This window comes from Trachypithecus francoisi, unplaced genomic scaffold (assembly GCF_009764315.1).
Source record: "Trachypithecus francoisi isolate TF-2019V2 unplaced genomic scaffold, Tfra_2.0 Lachesis_group0, whole genome shotgun sequence".
Taxonomy (NCBI): Eukaryota; Metazoa; Chordata; class Mammalia; order Primates; family Cercopithecidae; genus Trachypithecus; species Trachypithecus francoisi.
In genome coordinates, this window is record NW_022681453.1 from 90719754 (window position 1) to 90746149 (window position 26396).

Sequence of the window (26396 nt, forward strand, 5' to 3'; positions counted from 1 at the left end):
CGCTGCAGGCGGCGATAGGATCTGGACTACAGCTCCCAGCACGCCCCACTTCCCGCCCCCGCCGCCGGAGCCCGACGCTGCAGTGGCTCTTCCCGAAAGCTTCTTTCCTCCTGTGCGGCTCGCCGGCTCAGTACTCCGGGGGTCGGGGTGGGTCGGCTCAAAGCCCGGGCTCTGGACGCAGGCACTGCCCCAGGTGACAGTGCGGGAGCATGGCCTCGCAGCTGGGCAGCCTGAGCGTCGGCCCCTGCTGGCGCGTGGCGCGGAGCGGCTGCGGAGGGCTCCGCGTCTGGTCCCAGTGCGGCGGCGGCGGAGGGCTGCGAGCCTGGTCCCAGCACAGCGGTGCCAGACGCATCTGCCGGCCCCCTGGCCCGGCTGGCACGGAGCAGAGCCGCGGGCTGGGGCACGGCCCGACGGCGAGAGGCGGCCCCTGGCTGGGGACAGGGCTGGCCGCGGCGCTGGCGGGGTTGGTGGGGCTGGCCGCCGCTGCCCTTGGGCATGTGCAGCGGGCGGAGATGTTGCCCAAGAGCTCGGGGACGCGGGCCCCTTCGCTGGGGAGGCCGGAGGAGGAGGATGATCTGGCCCGCCGCTGCAGCAGCTTCATGGCCCCGCCTGTGACCGACCTGGGCGAGCTGCGAAGGAGGCCGGGCGACATGAAGACCAAGATGGAGCTGTTGATCCTGGAGACCCAGGCCCAGGTGTGTCAGGCTCTGGCACAGGTAGACGGGGGCGCCAGCTTTTCTGTGGACCGGTGGGAGAGGAAGGAAGGTAAGGAGGCCGGCCCTTGGCGGGAGGTGGAGATGGGGGAAAAAGGGTCAGGTTCCAGATTGCAGACAGAAAATATAATAGTTCACACTATGAGATGGGGTCATTAGGGGGTACCCACAGAGAGGCCGCTTGGTTAGAGGCCGCTGAGAAAAAGATGGACACGAAAGGGTCACCAGCCCTCTGCTTGCAGGTGTGGACCCAGATCAGCTGTCACTGTGGTACTGCATTTCAAAATCTTTGCAATTCCATAGCAGCATTTTTTTTTTTTTAGAACTTTTAAGGGGTATTTGTAACTAACAAGCTTAGATGTCCAAAGTTCGTTATTGAACATACATTTCAATAGATTATGGAACACATTTTGTCTCCTTCTCTGGGTGAATTTGCCCTTTTTCCTCTTTAGGAGATGGAAAGAAATCATCTCCTGCGCGCTAAGTGTCGGCTAAACTCCTCCAGCCAGGATGTCATTGTGGCAGAATCTTCCCACTTCTTTTTACTGTTGCGCAAGATATATTTGATTGGTTTCTCAGTGGCACTACCAAATGCACGCATCAGATTTCCTGCTAGGAAAGTATTCCCTTCTAATATCAAAATACCTGAGCATCAGAACCCAGTTGTCATAGAGGCATACATTCATGACCATGTTGTTGCCCATACAGTGAAACCCCACATCTTGAGTGGAAACTTGAAGGATTCCTGACTTTTCCTAGCTGGAAATACAACAGCAGCCTCTCACCGGCAGATTTTGAGCTGTGATATTGCTACATCTATATTAAATGAAGTTCAGTCTAGTTTTCCATCTTGTAGTGTTTTCAAGCAAAGACCACTGAACTAGGACACAACCTCCAGTACTAGACTAGCTGTGTGACCCTCAGAAGTTTCTTCTTTTATGGCTGTTTTCCCATCTATGAAATATATATATATTTCATCTCATTTAATCCTCATACTACCCATATATATGGATGGAATATATGTGAAGTGCTTAGAATATTGTCTGAAGCATAGGCAGCATTTAGACAAATTGTTGCAGCCACTTGTCAGCAGTTTGGCCTTGGATAAGATATTTTGCCCCTCTGGTCCTCAGTTTTCTCATTTGAAATATATGAAGGTTGTACTGGATCATCTTATGTCCCATCCAGCTCTAAATGTTCTTAGAAATAAAACAAGCCAAACATGAACTTTGATGAAACATTGTCCTTACAGTGACTCTAGTACCTTAAAAAAATTAGTAGTAAGGCTCATACACGTGACTACTAATGTGCGTCTCACTTTAAGGTTCTGAATCCCTTCAGAGTTGCAATATCTACTGTTTCTTCATTGCCTGTAAATAAAATTAAAAGGCAAACAGCACACTGAGAAATAAATTTTTGAAACAATATTGATCTCTTAAATTCAGTAATAATAGAACACCCTTCAAGTCTACCCATTCCTATTTTTAACCTTAGCTTTCTCTCATATATCATAACTGATAGATGCCATTCTGAACAGTAGAATCTGAAGGGAAAATATTCCAGTGATTTATTTTAGATGATGGCAGGAGAATGTTGAAGAAATATTCAGTTTAGTGATATGAGAAGGTCCAGTATTTGCCCAATATTAAGAGTGTGTGTTATAAAGCTAAGCTAATTATCTAATTGTATTGTACATAAAATGATAAATACACTGATGTAAAAGATTTGGGAAACAGGAAGATAACCATCTTCATGCAAGGGTTGCTTTCAGTTTTGCACATACTCTTACATTCCCTCCTTTTTTACATTTCTATACACAGGAGGTGGTGGCATCAGCTGTGTACTTCAAGATGGGTGTGTTTTCGAAAAGGCTGGGGTGAGCATTTCTGTTGTTCATGGAAATCTTTCAGAGGAAGCTGCAAAACAAATGAGAAGCAGAGGAAAAGTTCTGAAGACTAAAGATGGTAAATCAGACAGTCTGGACAGTCTTTAATAGTCCCTGCAAACCTTATTTTGCCCACAAGTTTTATTTATAAAATAAATACTGCTTCTGAAAAAAGCCATTTGGGTTCATATGCTGCATGTTGACAATGCTACTCTTTTTAAATTATATTTTTAAGAGACAATGTAAAAAGCAACTTTTGAAAATTGACTTAGAAATCATATTAGAGTTAAATTGTATCAAGCCATTCAAGGTAACTGAATATAGCTCACTACTCGCATTTTACTTTCCAGGTAAATTGCCATTTTGTGCTATGGGCGTGAGCTCTGTTATCCACCCCAAGAATCCTCATGCTCCTACTATCCATTTCAACTACAGATACTTTGAAGTAGAAGAAGCTGATGGTAAGGGTCTCAGGAGCTATGGAAAGTACTATTGTGCAAAATGTGCACTTTGAAACAGATAAGAGAGCATAACATCTAAAAGTGAGAAAGAATAGTCTTAAGTAGGTCTTTCAGGAGGCATATAAAGGCAATTTCTTGGCAAGTGCAATAGATTCTGCCCAAGACATGACAAGTAAGAATGGGGCCAGGCATGGTGGCTCATGCCTGTATTCCCAACACTTTGGGAGGCTGAGGTGGGTGGATCACTTGAGGTCAGGAGTTCGAGACCAGCCTGACCAATGTGGTGAAACCCCCCTCTCTACTAAAAATACAAAAACTTAGTTGGGTGTGGTGGCACGCACGTGTAGTCCCAGCTACTCGGGCGGCTGAGGTGGAAGAATCACTTTAACCTGGGAGACAGGTTGCGGTGAGTGGAGATTGCTCCACTGCACTACACTGCAGCCTGGGTGACAGAGCGAGACTCCATCTCATTTAAAAAAAAAAAAAAAAAAAAAGAACAGTATTGACTGACTCTAACCTTCCCATATCTTCCCATATTTCCTCCAGCATAGAAGGAATGATTTTATGAACCTGAACTTCAGTGTGCACCCAGGGTTCTTTGCAAACATAAATTCATTACATCTGAAGGAACACCTTATGTACGAGGTTAAGTTGAAATTGAGAACTTGGTTTTGGAAAATATTTTACATATGCATAGCTTTGCTAGTCACCAGGGCATTAGCAGTGGGTCTAAAATGGGATGCAGTTGATGATGCCTCCTGTGCATGTAGTTCCAGCCTGTCTCTTACCTGATACCACGTCAGCGTACCTGTGCAGTGCCACGCCATTCCTATTGGTGTCTCTGTAGGTGATGGCATTTAAAGTCACTGCTTTAACTTTTCATTTTGAAGCCATTCAGCTTGATTCAACCTTTTATGTTTAAAGTTGCTAACTGGTATTGACAACTCATACACCCGTGAACATATGAAACAGTTACTCTCAAGTGGTAAGTTACCTCAGCAAGTATTTTTACTCTTTCTAGGAAAGGGGAGGGGTGGTAGTGGTTCTTAATACAAGGAGTGTCAGAATCTACTGGGAAGTTTTTATAAACTACAGATTCCTGGGTCAGAGATGTGGGTTTGTTTTTGTTTTTTCTTTTTTGTGATCTAGCTATTTTAAGCTCCTCATGTGATTCTCCTCTACGGCCAGAGTTGCAATCCACTTCCTGATCCACCAGTGTACTGTTTTATCACTCACAGCCCTGCATATCATTCCTTGCAAGTTCCACTTTCTTACTTTTTACTTTATTTCTAATTTTTTGTTGTTGTTTTGTTCTGTTTTGTTTTTTTGAGATGGAGTCTTACTCTTGTCTCCCAGGCTGGAGTGCAGTGGCGCGATCTCAGCTTACTGCAATCTCCATCTCCTGGGTTCAAGCGATTCTCCTGCCTCAGCCTCCTGAGTAGCTGGGATTATAGGTGGCCACCACGCCCGGCTATTTTTTGTATTTTTAGTAGCAGCGAGGTTTCACCATATTGGCCAGACTGGTTTCGAACTCCTGACCTCGGGCGATCTGCCCGCCTCGGCCTCCCAAAGTGCTAGGATTACAGGCATGAGCCACCGCACCTGGCCGCTTTTACCTCTCTTTTTCTGCCTAGGCCTTACTGGTCTTCAGAGCTAAAAATCAGTTAAAATTTTTTTTTTATTGTCATCCATTTTATGCTGAATAAATTAAGCAGCTTAATTAAGTTTTCTAATATAGCTAGTAATGCTGAATCTCGAAAGTCCGCATTAGAATCCCATGTCTTGATTTGGTAGGCAACAAGCAGTGGTGGTTTGGTGGTGGATGTGACCTCACTCCAACATACTTGAACCAAGAAGACGCTGTCCATTTTCACAGAACTCTAAAGGAGGCTTGTGACCAGCATGGTGCAGAGCTCTACCCCAAATTTAAAAAATGGTAGGTAAAGTTACTGAACTTTCATGACCCCAAAATTACATTCTATTCCTTCTGAAGGCAACTATTATGTCACTAAATACCCTCTTCTGCTTATGAAAATGGAACTATTTTTCTTACTTTACTCATCAGAAGAATACTAGTTTTAAGTGGTTGTGTTAAATTATTTAGTTAGGAATATTATAATATAAATTGAGTAGTAACATCTTTTTATTCCAAATGATTTAGAATGATAGACTATAAACTATAAGGTGATCTATGCTTGAGAATGAGAGGCTTTTTAATTTAGAGTGGGTTGTTAAATTCTCATTCCAGATGAGAATTATTGTTCCTGATGTTGACTTGGGAATGTGTAAGGGCATGGGAAGGGTTGGAGAACCACTAGAGGGAGATGCCCACATACCAGAGATTTTGGCCAAGGAGAAAGAAGAACTGGAGAATTTGTTAAAGAAATTCTAATGATAAAATAAGAAAACAAACAAAAGTTGGGAGAAGACCCAGAATATTTGTTATCATCAAATGGAATCTTGGCACAAATTGTTTGGAATATGAGTAAAGGACTCAATTTTGCTTAGAGCTCATTGACATTCTTGAAAAACGAAGATCAGAAAGAATTTTTGTCTTTTTGCTTTGTTTTTAGAGCTAATAGTTGTAGAATGTTAATGTCATTTATGCAGGAGTGTGGAGTTCAGCTTTAAAATCGTCAGAAAAGTGAAACATTTGAATATTCTCCTCTTGATTTAACATTACTACTGAAAAGTATACAGCCATGGATGCATGCAGATACTGGTTGTTTTATTTGTTTTTTCCTCTCTCAGAACTTAGCATCCTTCCAGGAGGACTAATAGACAGTTCTCTTTTGGTTCTTTTTTCTAGCTATTACTGAGATGACTTGAAGCAGTGTTAGGTAATAAAATATCTAGAATGCTAGCTAGTTAAAAAGAAGTTTTTAGTATAAGTGCTTGGGTTTGAATATTTGTCCCCTCCAAAACTCATGTCGAAATTTAACCCCCAATCTGGCAGTATTAAGAGCTGGGCCCTTTAAGAGGTGATTGGGCAGAGCCCTGATGGATGGATTAATCCATTCATGCATTAATGGATTAAATTCACGGGAGCGGGACTGGTGGCTTTATAAGAAGAGACCTGAGCTAGCACGTTCAGCCCCTGACCATGTGATGTGCGCTGCCTCAGGACTCTGCAGAGACCCCACCAGCAAGAACGCTCACACTAGATGAAGCCCCTCAAACTTGGACTTCTCAGCTTCCATAACTTAAGAAATAAGTTCCTTTTACTTATAAATTACGCAGTTTCAGCAATTCTGTTATAAGCAAAGGAACACCGACTAAGAAGTAAGTAGATTACTTCATTGTATAATGTTTTGAAGAGAGATTTTGAAATGGTATGATTTGGGTTAAAAACTGACTTTACAGTGTTGCTCAGGATATACTTTTTTAGACTGTGTTAATAAAATGTGCATATAAAGAAGGCCAACAAGTCACGATTGAGGTGAATTCTACCGATGTGTCAGTTCTAGGGATTTGCATCTGTTGTTTTGTTGTTGTTGTTGTTTAAGCAATTAAAGCTCTATTTAAGGTGACCTTTTAAATAGCTTTTAGTTTTTGTTTGAACATGTTTTTCTATTTAAGGACCCTTATGCAGAGATTATCAAAAGAACTACTTTTAGGATATAAACTATTTTACGAGTTTAACAGTTAGGAAATGGCTTCTTAGGAAACCTATTCTAGTAGCCATAGAGGGGAAAAGACTCAAGAACAGATTAATAGTTTTATGTGCTGCCTCACAGGGTAAGCTTTCATATGTCTGATATGACATATGAAAGAATAAAAAATATTCTCTGATCTTTTTTTTCCACCAACTTTTCCCTTTGTCGTTCATGCTATAGAACCATCAAATTTTATTGCTGAAAGAGACTGATTGTGTATAGTACCTTCCTTTGGTGAATCAAGAACTCACTCAAGAGAGCTTGGATTTGCACCATGGTTGGTGTCATTGTTAGTGGAAGATTCCTGGCCTCCTGCCTCCTACAAAAGCATTAGTGCTTCTGAAGGCAGCAGCTTGTTCCAAGAAATACAGTATCAATATTGGACTGTTTCTCTTTTCACTAAAGTTCTTAGAGTTTCACATCGTTTACATACACTTGTGTGAAATTGCCTGGTTGCTTTGAAAATAAGAGGATAAGCATTTTCTGCGGGTGCCGTGGCTCACTCCAGCACTTTGGGAGGCCGAGTTGGGTGGATCACGAGGTCAGGAGATCGAAACCATCCTGGCTGACACAGTGAAACTCCATCTGTACTAAAAATACAAACAATTAGCCGGGCGTGGTGGCGGGCGCCTATAGTCCCAGCTACTTGGGAGGCTGAGGCAGGAGAATGGCGTAAACCCAGGAGGCAGAGCTTGTGGTGAGCCAAGATCGTGCCACTGCACTCAAGCCTGGGCGACAGAGCGAGACTCTGTCTCAAAAAAAAGAAGAAAAAAAAAGATAAGCATTTTCTACCTTGGTGATATCTGCAAAAAATCTTTCTAAAATCCTCATTTCATTTTCATTGTTGGACAGCAAATAAGGACACTGTCCTGACGTTAGTTGAGGATAGTGCTGGAACCTGAAAGTCTCACATTGATTTTCACGTCTCTTTTTTTCCATTTGATCCCTGGTTTGGCGCTGCTGTGTTTTCCAGGTGTGATGATTACTTCTTTATAGCCCATCGTGGAGAGCGGCGGGGCATTGGTGGTATCTTTTTTGATGATCTTGACTCTCCGTCCAAGGAGGAGGTGTTTCGCTTTGTAGAGAGCTGTGCCAAGGCTGTAGTTCCTTCTTATATTCCCCTTGTGAAAAAGCACTGTGATGACTCATTCACGCCCCAGGAGAAGCTGTGGCAGCAGCTCAGAAGAGGACGGTAAGTGACTGGAGAATGAATTCTTTCATGGCGTAACTGGGGAGGTGGAGCAGCTCTTAATAATAGCAGGTGTTGTGTTGTCGGATACTTTTAATAGTTGTGTTAATTTCTTTTCAAAGCTAGATGGATATTAAATGAATTAAAAGACATTGTGTAAAGTATTATAATTATAGCAAAGTTTATTTAATTCATCTATACGTTAGAGACTCATAGTAGGCATGTAGTAAGTGCTTGCTGAATTTAATTCTGCTGATTTCTCTTAGTCTTCTAGTAATACCCACCAGCCTTATGTCAAGATTTAATGTCTTTGCAGCTTTGTAAATTTGGAATCACACCTTTTTTCATTCATCTTAAAGATTTCACGGAAGTTATTTTAATGGAAATAATTTCAGAAATTTCTGCCAGCCTCTCCATTAGGCATTTTGTATCTGATGGTAAGATAGGTGTAATCATCTTTTTTCAGAAAGTTAAATCTGTTGCCCAAGAGACATAGCTGGTAACTATTAGATCTCAGATGTGGAACTGGGTCAAAATGACTTCAAAACTTGTAGCCTGTGTAGTGCATAAGGTTAAGCAGTTGAAGCAGGTTTGTGCTTCTTACCATGATACTCACCTTAACCACCCTGCTCTGTGCAGTGAGCCTAGTGAGCTCAGTGGGGTGTCCATTCTGAGACTATCTCCAGCCACGTTCTACTTGTAAATCCACTCCAAGTTACACAGCCTGCTGGCCCCGATCAGTTTCTCATTGCCACCTTAAATGCCTGTATACTACTGAAACATGGCTATAAAATGGATTTTCTCGTTGATGTTAATTCTGTGTTAGGCAAAAGCAGCTTTGGGTACTAAGGAGGTAAAGCTTTTGCCTTAAAGAGGTCAACTTAAATAATGTTTCAAGTCTAAAGATAAACATTTGCGTATATCCTTTCTTATGACTGCCTGTGCTATCTGGTTCCCATTTACTAACTTGAAAAACATGAGTAAATTTTTAGAAATTTCTTAAAGAATGCATCTATTTTGGAATATGTTTTTTTGTTCGTTTCCATAATTTCTTGAATATACTTTTACCACTCTTTCCTTCTTTCACTTGATATTTATTTTGCGGCCCCTGTGATGAGGCACTATCTTGGCTACCAGGTGGCCATAACATGGACCTGACATAAAGAGTCTCATAGTTTAGTGGGGATGACATACCTAAGAGGACAATTTAGAACTCTGTGCAAAGTAAAGTATTCTAGTTTTGCACAAGATTTCATAGGCAAAGCTGGCAGATTTTGTCAATACTAGTTAGGTGAATCCTTTAAAACGTCACAGACAGGAGTAATGGTTTGTTTTGTTTTTTATACGTCGTTTGATGGCAGATCATTCTGAAAGTCATTGTGTGTGTATCATTGCATGTCTGGTGTCATGAGATAGGCAGAACTGTGGGGTGTTAGATTAATTTTCTATGGTATGGTGTGTGACTGTTCTTCAAAGACAGCTTCTTTCTGCCTCCCTTATCTCTGGGCCTTAAGATGGCAATAAACTCTGGGGACTGGGATAACTCCAGCTCTTCTCTGGGGCTATCAACATTGTCTTTGGTTTCTAATACTGCAGTCATGACCCGTTATCTATCCTTTTCACTTACTATTACCCACTTTCCCCTGTTTTCACCCCCTCCAAACACGGGTCTCCCTTTCAGCAGTCAGTCTCGTTCCCTTTTGACTTTACAGTCTCTTATTTGGCAGTCTCATCCAGTGTCTTGCCCTCAGTTACTACTATCCTCCCCCAGACCTTGAAGGTCAGTCTAACAGTTATCCTTTTCATAGAAAAACAGAAATTAAAGACCTTTAACTTATTTGTTCGTTGTATTTTGGGAAAGGGAAACAGGATAAAATTTAGGCATTAGTTAAATTGAAGGGATTGGTTAAAGTCCCTAACTTATGGGCACCCCAGAGAGGACAGATGTATGAAAAGGATGAGAAATTATAAAAAAAAAAAAAATGAAAATGCTGCAACTCAACACTACCTTTTATTATGATTGCTATTAATCTGCAGGGAGACCAAATTATATGACTACTTATTAATGCAATTAACTACTTTAAGAAAGAGGAATATATAGAATATCAGATCTATACCAGGAAAAGGAGATGGACATTTTTTATTAAAAAAAATTTTTTTTTAAAAAGAAAGATCAGATCTAAGTGCAGCTTGGTGGGAGGTAGAGAGGCCAATGTAAAGAAAGGGGCATCATTCACTCAGTGGAGGAAAGGATCTGACAGAAAATTCATTTAGGACTCTTTACAAGGGTCTCTGCTGTAGGTCTTCAAATACATCAGTATACACTGGAGAACCATACCCATCCCTGAGATGTTTCAGAAATGTAATATCAGGTGAAAAAGGTAGCCAAAAGATAAAATTATTTTCCATGGTCTTAGAAAAGGATTCAGAAGATTCACTTAAATTATTTTTTGAAACAGACACAAGAAGGTATTAAATAGTTCTTTGTACATAAAAGTAAATGATAAATGGTGAGAGTTAGAAAGGGAGCATAGATAAAATTCTTTACACTTTTGCAGGGCTTTTGACAAGTTCCACATACAAAAGATGCTTTTAAAAAATTAAAGTATTGTGGGGCCGGGCGCGGTGGCTCACGCCTGTAATCCCAGCACTTTGGGAGGCTGAGGCAGGCGGATCACGAGGTCAGGAGATCGAGACCATCCAGGCTAACACGGTGAAACCCTGTCTCTACTAAAAATACAAAAAAAATTAGCCCGGCGTGGTGGCGGCGCCTGCAGTCCCAGCTACTCGGGAGGCTGAGGTAGGAGAATGGCGTGAACCCAGGAGGCAGAGCTTGCAGTGAGCCGAGACCGCGCCACTGCACTCCAGCCTGGGCAACAGAGCGAGACTCCGTCTCAAAAAAAAAAAAAAAAATTATTGTGGGAACCTAGAGAACATTTTACTAGAGATGGGCATCAAGACAGTAACCAATAGGTAAATAAGAATATGTGAGAGAAGTTTAGACCAAGGGAGTAATTTCTGAATTAGATAAATGATCTGAAAGGGGCCCTGTTTATTGAACTTTTCAGATTATGAATCAGTCTAAATTCTTTTGAGTAGTAGAAATTATCCCTTTGAAATCAGAGAGGGAGACCTTTTTACCTCCTATGTTAAAGGCAGACGCAGGCTTTTAAACTGGATGGAGTCCAGATCTGACTAGGGCAGTTAATATACTGAACCAAGTTTTAGTTGATGCTAAGGGTATTTAAAAAAAAAAAAAAATGAAAACACTGCAACTCAACACTACCTTTTATTATGATTGCTATTAATCTGCAGAGAGACTGAATTATATGACTGCTTATTAATGAAATTAGCTACTTTAAGAAAGAGAAATATACAGAACATCATAGTCTGTTAATAATAGATTATTGTTAGCTGTAGTTGGCCTTTCAGATACAGAAGTTTTACACCATCTTGGTAGTAGTACTCGTGAGTTACAGACAGTGAAATGAAATCTTTGACTCCGAAGCATTCCAGATTATGAGGAAGGCCAGAAGGAGCTGGGTTATCTTGAGAAGGGATGCATTTTTTTTTCTTACTTGTTGTGCTTTAAACTTCTCAGCTTTGTGTCAATTCTGTTTACTTATGGGAAAACATAACCTTGTATTGTGACTGCTCTATGTTGGGTCAGAATCTGTATTCTATTGTTCGGTGGGTAGAATAACCTTTTCTTTCTGCCTGTCCAGATGGAGAGCTCTCAATGGGCTGTAGGGTGGTGTCCTCTGTGCCAGTTCCAACTGATGGGAACCGGGGGAAAAACCCACCCCTTTTTGAATATTTGTTATGGGTTAGTCTTAAGATTTTATTGAGCTGGCCCTTAATGTTATTTTGATGTATTTATGGCAGGTATGTAGAATTTAATCTGCTGTATGATCGGGGTACAAAGTTTGGCCTCTTCACTCCAGGATCCAGAATTGAAAGTATCTTGATGTCTTTACCTCTAACTGCCCGGTAAGGAGATAACTCATTTTAGTAGTTATCCTTACACTCCCAATTCCCAAACACCCACAAAATATGAAAGTTAACACCGCAGATGTCATACCTAGGTCTGTGTTAGTTTTGACTTTGCTGATTTTATAAGAAAATCACAGTCAAATAAGGCAAATCAAATTGGATATTTTAAGCGGTGACATGGTGAATGCCACAGCTCTGTGAGGGCAAGGAGAGACTAGAGGCAGAGAGAACACAGGCTGAGTCATGGTGGCTAGGAGGTGAGATGGACTTTCCCTGCCTATTTTTCTGGAAAGAGGTATGCATAAGTATTAAGCTAAAGAGAGTTTGCCCATGGATCACCTGAGGTTCTATACTTTATGAAACCCTGGTTTATGTTAAAGGTGTATTTTGGCTCTGGGATAGTAATATTAGCCAAAGCATACCCAAGAGTTATTAGGAAACTATTTTTTTGGCAAATAGTTTTTTTAAAGGTCAAGTTGGTACAAAGCGCATCAGGCACAGTAGAGACAAAGAAGTATAAGGCTTTTTTTTTTAATTCTTAGATTTTATTTTTCACTTAAGTAAAGAGGTATATGTGTCATTATTTTTTATGATGTTTTTTGCTTTTGTTTTGGACACGCATAGATGGGAGTACATGCATTCACCCTCAGAGAATTCCAAAGAAGCTGAAATTCTGGAAGTTCTACGCCATCCAAGGGACTGGGTGTGTTGATGCAGGCAGAGTGGCCGTGCGGGGGTTTGGAGAGCACAGGATGTGTGCTCTCCATGCCACTGGCTGGCACTTTGCCACTGTGTGGCAGTTACCTGTGCCTTAGTCTTTTCCACTCTGCACCCCACCTCGTGGGCAGATGGTCACATGTTTTGGATGCTGTCAGTGGTGAATGGTGAGATGGCAGATTGTCAGAGTCAATTGATTACACCTCATTTATACTTGTAGTGTCATTTTATATGACTAGTTTACAAAATAGGACATTGAGTTTCCAAGTATTGAGATAAGGGAATGTAAATAGTATTACATGTATCAGGAAATTTCTCATCTTGTTTTTGTTTCCTGTGTTTTTGAAAGTTTTCATTTCTGCCACAAAAATCTGTCATGGAATACATTTTGTTTTCATTAATTCAGTGAAGTTGAGACTTCAGAGTAATTTTAGAATGCAACTTGAAGGCAAAAATTTTACTTTGTCAATACTGAAGTCTCTGCTGTAATCTTTATATATCTTTCTCCAGAGAACATAATAGTGTCAAGTAGATATATATTTTTATAATAGGTATTTAGAAGCACTTGAAGTATTCTTAATCTCTGCATGTGTTACAATTCAGTTATTTCTGTAGTTTGTAAACTCTAAAGTGACATTACTATTAAGAGATGTGTAAGTTGTAATTTTGATTTTTGTGGAACCATTGTTTGTTAATGTTGGGATTCTCTGCCCTTTTGAATGTGAAAGCTTATATCCCTGAATGCTGATACTTAAAGTTTTCTATTTCAGACATCTCTATGTGGAAGTTGAGACTAAGAATAATCCTAGGGATGTCATGAATTTAGGCAGTGTTTCTCATTTGAAAAATGAAATGAGAAATAATTTCCTTCTTTAAAGCGAATATATATAGTATGAGAAACTTGGAGGCATTTCATACACACATTTCTTAGCAAAATGGACACATTGAAAATGTCCTCTTTTTTATATTAGAGGTTCTGCAGCTCTTTGCTCTTAAAAGAAAATCGCAACAGGATTCTTAATGTGTGACTTCTTTGTTCATATAATAATATGAATGTATTGTTTTATTTGCTTCATAATAAAGTTTATAAGGAACAGCATCTCATACATATCATTATCTTGGAACACGCTGAATGTATGTGATTGTGTGTGGCCTTTTTAGGGCTGGAAAATGTATGAATTCTTCAACTGTCTTAAAACACATCTAATAAATTTTATTATGAAATAAGACTAAGAAATATTTATATTTTTTGTTGCCAGGATAATATAGGAAAATGCAAATATTTCTTAGTACAGTTGATTCTTGAACAACATAGGGGGAGGGGCCCCAACTCCTCCTTACTGCACGCAGTTTCAAATCTTTGTATAACTTTTGACTCTCCCAAAAGTTAATCACTGTTAGCCTACTGTCGACTGGTAGCCTGACCAATAACATAGTCAATTCACACGTTTTATGTTATATGTATTATATGCTCTTCTTACAAGCTAAAGAAATGAAAATGTTATTAAGATAATCATAAGAAAGAAGATATATTTGCTCTTCATTGGGTGGAAGTGAGTGATCATAAAGGTCTTCATCCTCATTGACTTCATGTTGGGTAGGCTTAGTGGGAGGAGTAAGAGGAAGAGTAGGTCTCACTCTCTAAAGGGTGGCAGAGGTGGAAGAAAATCTGCGAAGAAGCAAAACTGTGCAGTTCAAACCTGTGTTCAAGGCTCAACTATACTAATGCCAGAGTTCCTGATTCCTAGGTATTTTACTCAAGAAAAATACAAGTTTTGTGCTCAATTTTCGTAGCAGCTTTATTCAATAGTTGAAAATTAGAAACAGCCCAAATGGCTAACAGCAGATGAGCAGATAAACAACTTGTGATATATGCATATATTAAAATACCAAGCAATGAAAAGGAATAGCTGTTGCTAATGACAGTAACATGGATGAACATCAAAAGCATTATGCCAAGTGAAAGCCACACATAAAAGTAGTTACTATATGACTACATTATAAGAAAACCTAGAAAAAGCAAAGCTTTAATGACAGAAAGCAGATCAATGGATGTCAGGGGCCAGGGGATGCAGATTTGTGAAAGGAAACAAAAGTATTTTGAGGTGATTTAAATGTTTTACATCTTGATTGTGGTGATGGTTACTAGACTGTTTATACATTTATCAAAATTCACTGAACTTAAAATCATGGAATTTTATTGTATATGTGAATAATACTTTAATAAAGCTAATACTTTCAAGCAATCCACCATTTAACCCCTACCTCATGTTTCAGCCTTATCTTCTACATTTCTCTGTGCATTTCAGTCTCAGACCATATGCTTTGTGCATTTGGTCACTCACCACTTTTCTGAACTTCCCCCAAATTATACCCCCTCTGGCCTTTTCTCAGGCTGCTGCTCTCTCTGCTTGGAATGTCTTACGCGCCTGTTCATCCTTCCATGCCCAATTTAAATCTTCAAGAAACCTTCCTTGGAGTCAATCTCTTCTATCCTTTCAGCACACTTTACTTTTAGTATTGCTCTCAACAAATTCTATTTACAGTCATTCAATCCATATCCCACTTATTACAAAATATTGAAGGTGGGTCTTTCCTTATTTATAGTACTTGCTACCTAATGAATGATCTGTTAATCTTTGTTTTCCAAGACTGTTTTGCAATATATTGTAGTATCAAGCTTAGTGTTGTTTAACTGTCTGTAAACTGTCTTATTCCTAGTCTATAAAAGCAGAAGTTCCCAGTATCTCTGAAAGCTCATTTAGAAATTGTTTTCAAGAATGTATTGTATTATCCCTGCCACAAGTATAAGTTATATATTTGAAATCCCACATTTTAAAATTTCATCTTTCTTCCCAAAGAAGCATACATAACAATCCAATTTCATAATAAACCTAAATTACCACATTTAAGTTAGTGACGCTTAGACCTTTGTAAATGGCTTGACTAAATTCCCTTGTTTTGTTACCTGAAATGAAGTCATAAGTTGTACAACATAAAACCTCACTGATATGGTTAGGGTTTGTGTCCCCACCCAAATCTTACCTTGAATTGTAATCCCCAAAATCCCCAGGTGTCAAGGGAGAGACCAGGTGGAGGTAATTGAATCATGGGGTAAATCACCCCTGTGCTGTTCTTGTGGTAGTGAGTAAGTTCTCACAGGATCTGATAGTTATGTAAGGGGCTCTTCCCTCCTTTGCTCGGCACTTCTCCTTCCTGCTGCCTTGTGAAGAAGGTGCCTTGCTCCCCTTTTGTCTTCTGCCATGATTTAAGTTTCCTGAGACCCTCCCAGCCATGCTGAACTATGAGTCAATTAAACCTCTTTATAAATTATTCAGTCTCAGGCAGTTCTTTATAGCAATATGAAAACAGACTAATGTACTCACAGACCTGTTTCTACAAGTGTTTTTTGTTGTTGTTGTTTGTTTTTTTTTTTTTTTTTTGAGATAGAGTTTCACTCTTGTCGACTAGGCTGGAGTGCAATGGTGCGATCCTGACTCACTGCAACCTCCACCTTCTGGGTTCAAGCGATTCTCTTGCCTCAGCCTCCCAAGCAGCTGGGATTACAGGCATGTGCCAGCACACCCGGCTAATTTTTGTATTTTTTTTAAAGTAGAGACAAAGTTTCACCACGTTGGCCAGGCTGGTCTTGAAATCCTGATCTCAGGTGATCCACCTGCCTCAGCCTCCCAAAGTGCTGGGATTACAGGGATGAGCCACCATGCCCTGCCTACAAGTGGTTTTATACTGGATATTCACTAACATATACATATACCAGCAGAGCAAGTTAGTTGAACTGCATTTCCTCTTCCAGTCAGTGTAGCCAGCTCTATTCTAGATGTTAAGCTCATTCAATCAGTATTTTCAATAATCCTTTTACTGTTAATCCCTTCATATTTCAAAATGTGTTTGAACATAAAATTTGTCATAATCTAACCCATCATGGTTTCAATGGGTTGATACAAATACAGCCACTTAGGAAAGTAAATTGACTTTGCAGTCATTTAGAGTTGCAACACTGACTCTGTCATGGATGTGTTTTCTTATGAGATGGTTGAGAGGTATCAAAGTTCACAAAGCTGTACTGGCTGAATGCCTCTTATGTAATAGCAAGTGAATAATGCTTTCATAAATAAAATGCTTTATAGCAATTGCTCAGGAGGCTAAGGCAGGAGAATCACTTGAACCTGGGAGGCAAGGATTGCAGTGAGCCAAGATCGTGCCACTGCACTCCAGCCTGCGCAACAGCGCAAAACTCAAAAAAACAAGAAAACAACAACAACAACAACAACAACAACAACAAAACTACTTCAATACAAATTCTGCCGAAAGTACTTTTTGTTTTTTAATGTGTACTTGATCTTAATACTATTCAGCATGAGTATGGTGCTTAAAAGTAATGTATTTCTAAGAAGCAAAGAATAAGGAGCCACTTTCATCTTTATCTCTCTGCCACCCACCCCCACTGTTCATCTTAGTAATGTGTGGGAGATATGGTATCTCCCCAAACAGTAAGAGGCAGTCTTCAGCTGACGTGCCCTCACGGGTGGAGCAAAGGCAAGCCATCCCTGCTGTGCCCTATCAGAATTCCTGACTTGTAGAATCTGTGAGCATGATAAAATGGTTGCTGTTACATGTCATTAAGCTTGGATTGGTTTGTTAAACAGCAATAGATCATTGAAACAGATGAAATGTCATCAACAGAAATGAAAAGAGCAGTTTTGAGGTGCTTGAAATGCTTGCAAGCCACCTGTACCAGTATTTAGAGATGTGAACTTAGGAGAGCTCAGTCTAGAAACATAAGTCTACCAATTTTGTAAAAGTAATAATTGAAGAAGTGGAAGAAGGTAAGCCACCCAAGGAAGTGCATGCAGTGTAATAAAAGAGCATCAGAGACCGAACTGGGGACAGAGAAGTGCACACAGGATGACGTATCAGGAAAGACAGCCGAGAAGCAGCTATCTGAATAGAATAGGAGGAAGGAAATTGAAAGAGACAAGTGGGATGTGATTGTAATAAGAGCTCAAATATTACAATGTTTGTTTCTAATAGAAGATGTTAACATGATCTATACTCTATGTTAATATGTTTGATAAATTGGGATTTAAATTAACATTTAAAAATGATCCTAGTCTATAAATTACGAAGGTCTTCTCAGATACTAAAATTTAGATGATAAAATTATTTCCATTAACATACCAGGTAGTGTCTCCAGTTTCTCAAGAATATGACATTCTTAAAAGAACCAGTAGGTGGAGCAGAAAATCTAATCTGCAGGGGTTTTTTGTTTGTTTTTTGGTGAGGAACGGAGGAGGAGAAAGTAAAGTAAAGCGAGGAAGAAGGAGGGAGAATAAAAAGTCCTGGGAGGAAGAAGGAGAAAAAGAGAGAAGAGGTAGAGAACAGGACAGAAAAGGAGGAGAGGCAAAGAAGGAGTGAAATGAGAGAATTATCTGAAATCTGTCTTTTGTTGAACTCTGCTGTTGTTGGACAGATTATCTAAATGAGTCGTTACATATTTAATCAAGCATGGCTAATTTGACTATGCTGTTTATGTCTTGTCAAATGTCTCCACCATGTTTCATGTCTCACTTTATGATTGGGAGATTCTGAAGTTGGTAGTGTCTACAATTCCAGTAATGTTGAATGTCTAAAGTAAGGTGCTTAGCATCTGAGTTCCCTGGCCGTCTCTGAACTGTGAGTTGCCTGAGAAAATGTGAACATTTTTGTCTGAGAGTGAATTATGTTAATTTGACTCTCAGAGGATACACAATTCTAAAAAGATTGAGGACTATTCATCTAAATTTGTGTATTCAATTTAGAGTCTAATACCCCAGGGGGTATGTGTGGTTCAGTGAAGAAAGGTAAGAAAACATTTTTATCATTTCAAAAGCTCTGTGTGTAATTTCATTATGTCTACAATAAATTAATTATGTGGGTATTTCACAAAAAAGCACATTTTGGGCGTAAAAAAATCAGCAGCTTGTAATTGAAGAATTGCTCATTCAAATAGTGTATGTGTTTTTACAATTTGATGGACTAAAAATGAAAGTGGAGAAGAAAACAGAATGTCTTGATAAACCAAAGAAAGAATATAATAACCATAAAGCTTGGCTTCTTACCTGTGGCCAGAGTTACAGGGCAGGAAGTGAAAGTATGCTAATTTCCCATTGGTTTTAGAGGAAACGAATGGACACTGTCTAAAGAAATGGAGAATGAACATGTTAAATACAATATACTAAAGGTAATCAGTAGACTAGAAATATAAACCAAACTAAAGTGAGAGACTTTAAGCTACAAATTTAGAAAACAACAAGAACCTTATGATAAAGCCATAGCAAACATACCCATCCTATCAATAAATAAAAAATGACATACATATCAATAAATAAAAGTATCATAACATACTTTAAAAATATTTCAAGTGGGACCATAAAGAAATAGATGCTATATAAAAGAGATACCTTTAAGACAGAATGCTTCAGAAAGTAGAAAACGATAGCTATACCAGGCAAGTACAAACTTAAAAAAATGAAGGAGTTATGATACTCATATCAGCTATCATGGAATTCACATCTAAAAGCGTAACATAAGAAAAAGAAGGGCACTTAAAATGTGAATGTAAAAAGGTGTAAATGTCAATGGACCAAAGTACATAACTATATTCACAAGGAGAAAAAAATCCACTGGCGGAACTAGACTGATGCACACTTGCAGTTGTTGAATTATTTCACTTAGTCCCTGACAGAGCAAGTCAGAGGGAACATATTAAAGGTGTAGAAGACCTAAATAACATGAGTAACAAAGTATCTCTAAATTACATATATTCTGAACCCTGAACCCTGAAAATAGAGACAACCCTTCACAGTAGCTAGGGACATTCATACAAATTGAAAAATTCTTTTCTAAATTACAAACTCCATAAGAAATTTTAAAAAACAGAAATTATACTGACAATATTCTCTAATCATAATACAGTAAGACAAAAATGAACAAGCAAATAAAAAACTAAAAACTCCAACATCTTGTAAATTAAAACAGCTTTTTTTCTTAGCCCAGTCTTGGATCAAAGAGGAAATATAAACCCAAAGTACTCATATCTAGGAAATACTGATAATATAAACAATACCTACTGCACCCTATGAGACATAACCAATGCAGTGTTTTCTTAAAGACATAACCAATGCAGTGTTTTCTTAAAGACATAACCAATGCAGTGTTTTCTTAAAGACATAACCAATGCGGTGTTTTCTTAAAGGCTGAAATATTTATGCTGATAAATAAGAAAAAATGAAAACTATTTCTCAATCAAGAAATTTTACAAGACAACCAAACAAACTGAAGAAAAGGAAAAAGAGAAATTAGCAGGCAGAAACAAGATGAGGATGTTCAGTATCACTACTATTATTCAATATTGTATTAGAGATGCTAAGCTAGTAAGTTTAGGCAAGATAAAGAATTAGAAATACAAAGATTAGAAAAGAAGAGGTAAAATCACTTGTAATGACAAAATCTAAAAGCAACCCAAGTTTAATAAATGGAAGAATAGATAAATAAATTCTGATTTATTAATAAAATAAAATACCATAGACTCATGTTATGTGTATATAAATTATACAACTGGGAAAATTAATAGAGATGAATATCACAGACGTTGACTGAAGATAAAATAACCTGCAGAACAATACATACAATGTGGTTCCATTTGTATAAAATTCAAAAGATGCAAAGCTAGGCCACAGGCTAGATACACATAAGTGATAAAATTAATGAAAAGCTAATGACAAATACCAAATTCAGGTGAATGGAGAATGGAACTGAGGCAGGATTCATGGATAGCTTCAAAGTTCTTAGTAGTGTTGTACAGCTGGATTGTGATATACAAGTGGCCATGTCAACATTTAAATATATTAATAGGATATTTCTTAATATCTTACTCATATTTTTAAAATATTAATGTGTACATCAAGTATTAAAATCTTTTAAGCTAGGATCAGAAAAACTCTTTTACTCTGATACTAACATTCACTTCTGTGGGTTTTCTTGCTGGCATCCTGATACGTGTTTCTTTAAAAATCAAGTATTTTTCCCACATATTTAAATTAGTGTGTATGCTTTGTGGAACTCTTGGAAAATAAACAATGGTATTAAGGATATAATTACATTTTATTCCACCACTCAGAAGTAACCATAAATACTCAAAATTTTGGTGTATTTCTTTCTAGCTATTTTATGCATATGTTAATGTAGTTAAATCATATTGCGTATATAAAATTTGTTTTATTTTTTATGCCTTAAGCATCTCCCCCTGTTATTTAAAACTTTCAAAGGCAGATAATCGACTGGGGCTGAAAATAGCGGGGTTTCTTGAAAGTGAGAAAGTGAGCTACTGACTGAGGGCTCTAACCCATCAACTGCCCCCATTTCTTTATGGGAACTTGGTCTCCAGCTGGGCAGGAGATTCAAGGGCTTTTTTCCCCCAAATAGATAATGAATAGTTCTAGAGGGGGAAAAAATACTGCTGGAGGCTTTGATATTTTCACTACAAAATGATTAGCTCTTTTCTTTGCCCCTACTTTCCTCCCAGAGCTTCCAATTACTTCTTAGTGCCTCTTTATAAGAATAGATAGCCAAGGATAGCTATAGGTAGAAAGCTGAAACTCGATCCCTTCCTTACACCTTATACAAAAATTAACTCGAGATGAATTACAGACTAAAATGTAAGACCTAAAACTGTAAAAACTCTAGAAGAAAACTCAGGCAACACTATTCAGGACATAGGCATGGGCAAAGACTTCATGACTAAGACACCAAAAGCAATGGCAACAAAAGCCAAAATTGACAAATAGGATGTAATTAAACTAAAGAGCTTCTGCACAGCAAAGGAAACTATCATCAGGGTGAACAGGCAACCTATGGAATGGGAGAAAATTTTTGTAATCTATCCATTTGACAAAGGGCTAATATCCAGAATTTATGAAGAACTTAAAAAAATTTGCAAGAAAAAAACAATGCCATCAAAAAGTGGGCAAAGGATATGAACAGACACTTCTCAAAAGAAGACATTTATGCAGCCAACAGACATGAAAAAATGCTCATCATCACTGGTCATCAGAGAAATGCAAATCAAAACCACAATGAGATACCATCTCACACCAGTTAGAATGGCAATCATTAAAAAGTCAGGAAACAACAGATGCTGAAGAGGATGTGGAGAAATAGGAACGCTTTTACACTGTTGGTGGGAGTGTAAATTAGTTCAACCGTTGTGGAAGACAGTGTGGTGATTCCTCAAGGATCTAGAACTAGAAATACCATTTGATCCAGCAATCCCATTACTGGGTATATACCCAAAGGATTATAAATCATGCTACTATAAAGACACATGCACACGTATGTTTATTGAAGCAGTATTCACAATAGCAAAAACTTGGAACCAACCCAAATGTCCCTCAATGATAGAGTGAATAAAGAAAATGTGGCACATATACACCATGGAATACTATGCAGCCATAAAAAAGAATGAGTTCATGTCCTTTGCAGGGACATGGACAGGGAGGGGAGCATCACACACTGGGGCCTGTTGGGGGATAGAGGGCTGGGGGAGGGATAACGTTAGAAGAAATACCTAAATTATGAGTTGATGGGTGCAGCAAACCAAAATGACACATGTGTACCTGTGTAACAAACCTGCATGTTGTGCATGTGTACCCTAGAACTTAAAGTATAATAAAAAGAAGAGCAAACAAAATGATTTGAATCAATGAGAAAACATTCGAAAGAAAAGAATCGATAGCCAGGATCATCAGATATTTGAGGAAAAATCTCCAAATATAAGAGAAAGAGAAAAAATAAAGAGACCACAGACAGGCAGGCTTCTAATTAATATATAATAGAACAGATAAGACATTAAACTTAGAAATACAGAAGTAAATAGAAAAACCAAAAAGATTTAAAAGTTGTTGCTTTTGGGCAGCAGGGCTGGGGTGAATAGAAATGGAAAGGGAATTGCTGGGTTTTGTCATAACCTTTTACTACTCTTTGGTTGTTTAACTGATTGTATTTATTAGATTAATAAAAATATTAAAGAGTAAAAGCCATAGATTTTTAAGCCCTCAAAACAGCATTTTAATTGTGCATTTTTTTATCATATAGATGTTTCTTATTAGAAAAAACTTTCTGTTACATTAATTTTTATCACGTGTTGACATTACATTATCAGTGTTTTTAAAGACCTCTTCCTGTTTTTGACCTCACTGTTGAGCTGAGTTAAATACACGTTATCTTCTAACTACTTTAACTTTAAGAAGTAAGATATGTTCTGAGAAAAGTATTCTTTAACAGGTTCCAATCGTTCCTAAAGATTCATAGAACTTTATACGTGGTACCCAAATGTCTTTTCTGTCTATGTTAATAAGTAAAACTATTGTTTATAAAATGCAAACTAAGTCACAGATTTTGTACACCTCAAGGTATAGGGGGAAGGTATTTCATAAAGTGGGTGCTGGACAATGGTCCAGATGTATGACCTTTTTAAAGTTTTTGCTTGAGAGTTTAGAAGTGACATTTAAATCAATGATCACTGTGTGTAGGTTTGTGTTTTCTAAACACAGCAGCCCTCTGGCTCAATCATGAAGACATCTCATGAGTTCCAGAGGAACTTGGGTATATTTCTGTTTGTATAGTAAGACACTAAGAGAAAAGCATATTCTGGTTTTTACAGCTCTACCTTATTTTCTTCAAATTATATTTTAGTGACAATTTGAAGGAAATGCTATCTTTTTTTTTTTTTTTTTTTTGAGACGGAGTCTCGCTCTGCCGCCCAGGCTGGAGTGCAGTGGCCGGGTCTCAGCTCACTGCAAGCTCCGCCTCCTGGGTTTACGCCATTCTCCTGCCTCAGCCTCCCAAGCAGCTGGGACTACAGGCGCCCGCCATGTCGCCCGGCTAGTTTTTTGTATTTTTTAGTAGAGACGGGGTTTCACCATGTTAGCCAGGATGGTCTCGATCTCCTGACCTCGTGATCCGCCCGTCTCGGCCTCCCAAAGTGCTGGGATTACAGGCTTGAGCCACCGCGCCCGGCGGAAATGCTATCAATGCTTCAAAACTCCAATATAGTTTTTTTGTGCTGCCACCACAGCATCATCACTTCATGGTCTGATTGGTGTAAGCACAACAGGGGTAAGCAAAAGCATGCGACTGAAGGACACTTTCTGTTTAGGAAAAATAGGTAACAAGTTGAAGAATGCTTCTCCCTGAAATCTTTGGGCTTCCTCTCAATGTTGTTCCTGTTGTGTGGGTAGCTCCACACCACCTACCCACACAAGAACCTGGCCAGTGTAAAAATCAAACCGTGTGTCTCAGGCCACAACAGAGTCTGATTTTTACCTTGGCCAGGTTCTTGTGTGGGTAGCTGGGGTGGAGTCCTCTCATTCTTACTCTGCTTTTGTGGTGTGAAAGTCTAAGTTAACTGTTGATTGTTCTTCAATTTATTAGTGCTTTGCTATAATCTTAGGTAAAGTCAGAAATGCCATCAACTCATCTTATTGACATAAAGCAAAAGTACACCTGAATTTTTATTAGTTCAGAATTTTTTTAGAGTAAGAAGTCTTACTATAGTCTTTGTATATACATACAAAGAGAACACAGCATTATGTTTTCATGACCTCGTATGTCTTCATTCTCGAACCTTTTAATTTTCTCCCATCAGAAAATATTTTAATTATGTAATGTTCAAAAAATTTTGGTGGGCATACCAACACAAAATCCAGTTTCTCTGATTTGTAAACCCTTTTTTTTTTTTAAACGAAGAGTTTTTGCTTCTTGCTTATATCTCTGTGGTTTGATGTTTTAGCCTCTTGATTAATCTCAATACTTTCTATCCTATGACTAAACTACTTTCCCTTGCATACACACTTGGATTTCTACTGCATGTCTTTTAAATTTTATGTCATTTATCATCTATATCTCTTCATTATTTTTTCTTAGATTTGCGTAATTCATATGTCTCTTCTTTATTTATAGAGAGTCTAAATCTAGTCTTACATAATTGCTCCCAATGACAAGAATCTATTTATTTATACTTCTAATGTGTCCCAGAAAGGACATAAGGTGACATATATAATAATGCATAAAATATAATGAGATGAATTCAATTAAAAATAAGAAAAGTAGACAAAGGGAAACTAATGGTGGGAAATTAAGATAAGGCCAAGAGCAAGGTCAGTGTTCAAATGCTTGCCTAATAGAGCCACAGTTTGGCTTACTGCTATATCCCTGTTTTTTGTTCACCAGCTTCATGTCCCTCCCTGTGTAGCTTGATGACCACAGCCTGCTTGTGATAGTTAGGGTTTTCCAGAGAAACAAAACCAATAGGATGCATGTGTGTATGTCTGTATATAGCTTTATTTAAGGAATTGCTGAATATAGAGACTGGCAAGTCCCAAATCTGCAGTTCACACCTGCTGCTAGAATTCCCTCTTGCTCAGGAAGGTCAGTCTTTTGTTCTATTTAGAACATCCACTGACGGATGAGGCCCACCCACTTTATAAAGGGCAAACTGCTTTCCTCAAAGTCCACTTATTTAAATGTTAGTCTCATCCAAAGCACTCTTACAGAAACATCCAGAATAATGTTTGACCATATATCTGGGCACTGTGGTCCCACCATGTTGATATAAAATTAATCACCATGCCAATAAAACCTGCGACTTGCCTTTAACCTCCACGTTGTCTTTCTTTTCCTTCCTACATGCACCCTTTCCATTTTCTCTAATTCATGAAGCTTCAGTTATACTTCACTTTACTCCTTTTTTCTCACACCTTCCAATAAAGACTCAGGATTCCCAAGGGGTCCTTAGGCCACGCGTTCCTATTTCCTGGGTTGGGTGAAATTCCTCTTCCTTCTGGTGATTAATGACTGCTTTCGAATAAGTTCCTGGTCCATCCTGAGTGTCCTGCTTACCTCTCCCCTAATGGCCCTGTCCCATCCCCTCCCTGTGCCCTACCCCTGGCTCTTTGTAAACATTCCTTACATTATTACAGGCCCATCATGAATCATTTCTAAGGTAGGAATTACCTTTCCTACATTAGGCCAGGTTTTCTGGGTGCTGATGCAGCTGTATACAGGGTTACGTGAGTGCTTGTTTGAGTGTGTGTTATTGTCGTGAGAGTGGCGCAATAAAGACAGTCCCTGGGAAAAGTTTCCCAGGACCCAGTGGTCCAGTGTGTCTCTGCTACTAGAGGAAGAATGTGGTCTGCCACTCTACTTGTTCCCTGAAGCCCAGATCACAGAGAGGGGTTGTGGGAATCAGTCAGTCTCTGCCTGGCAGGTTTTTGAAGCTTGTGAGGGGAAATAACTCTCTAGCTTTCTTTCAGATAGAAGAAAAAACCAAAAATGAAATAAAAGTAAGACAAGTGGCTATAACACAAAAAAACTTTATAGACAGAGATTCAAATATAAATCTGAATTGTTCACCCTTTTACTTTATAACCAGGCACCAGAGGACCCGTAAATGTGTAATGATCATTTCTGAAATCTTGGTAGTATTCCCATACAACCTGAGCCCATATTTCGGACTGGTCATAGCTGTGTGATTTAGGGGACATCACACAGGCTCTACTCTTAACTCCTCTGTAAAACAGAATGAGTAATGTGTACCTCCAAAATTACTGTGGGAAGTAAATAAAATAACATACGGGAAAGAGTTTCAGAAGCTGTTAAGTGTTATGTGGACATCAGATATTCAGGAAATCAGCTAAAGCCATACCGAAGACATTAAAACAAACA

The 26396-nt window shown here is 38.7% G+C and overlaps 1 protein-coding gene and 1 long non-coding RNA gene across 2 annotated transcripts in view; one reads left to right on the forward strand and one right to left on the reverse strand.

The window, feature by feature from the left end:
- On the forward strand, nt 1-13847 carry CPOX (coproporphyrinogen oxidase). Its single transcript, XM_033211522.1, has 7 exons — nt 1-765; nt 2534-2677; nt 2949-3059; nt 4854-4995; nt 7689-7907; nt 11790-11894; nt 12522-13847. The coding sequence occupies exons 1-7, from the start codon at nt 210-212 to the stop codon at nt 12607-12609; spliced, it is 1365 nt and encodes a 454-aa protein (XP_033067413.1). The 5' UTR covers nt 1-209; the 3' UTR covers nt 12610-13847.
- Nucleotides 7907-26396, reverse strand: part of LOC117083616 — a 23824-nt gene continuing 5334 nt past the window's right edge. Inside the window, exons 2-3 of the long non-coding RNA XR_004437139.1 lie at nt 18734-18811; nt 7907-8026 (exon numbers count right to left, since the gene is read on the reverse strand). This is a non-coding gene — a long non-coding RNA (uncharacterized LOC117083616). The remainder of the gene's footprint in view (nt 8027-18733; nt 18812-26396) is intronic.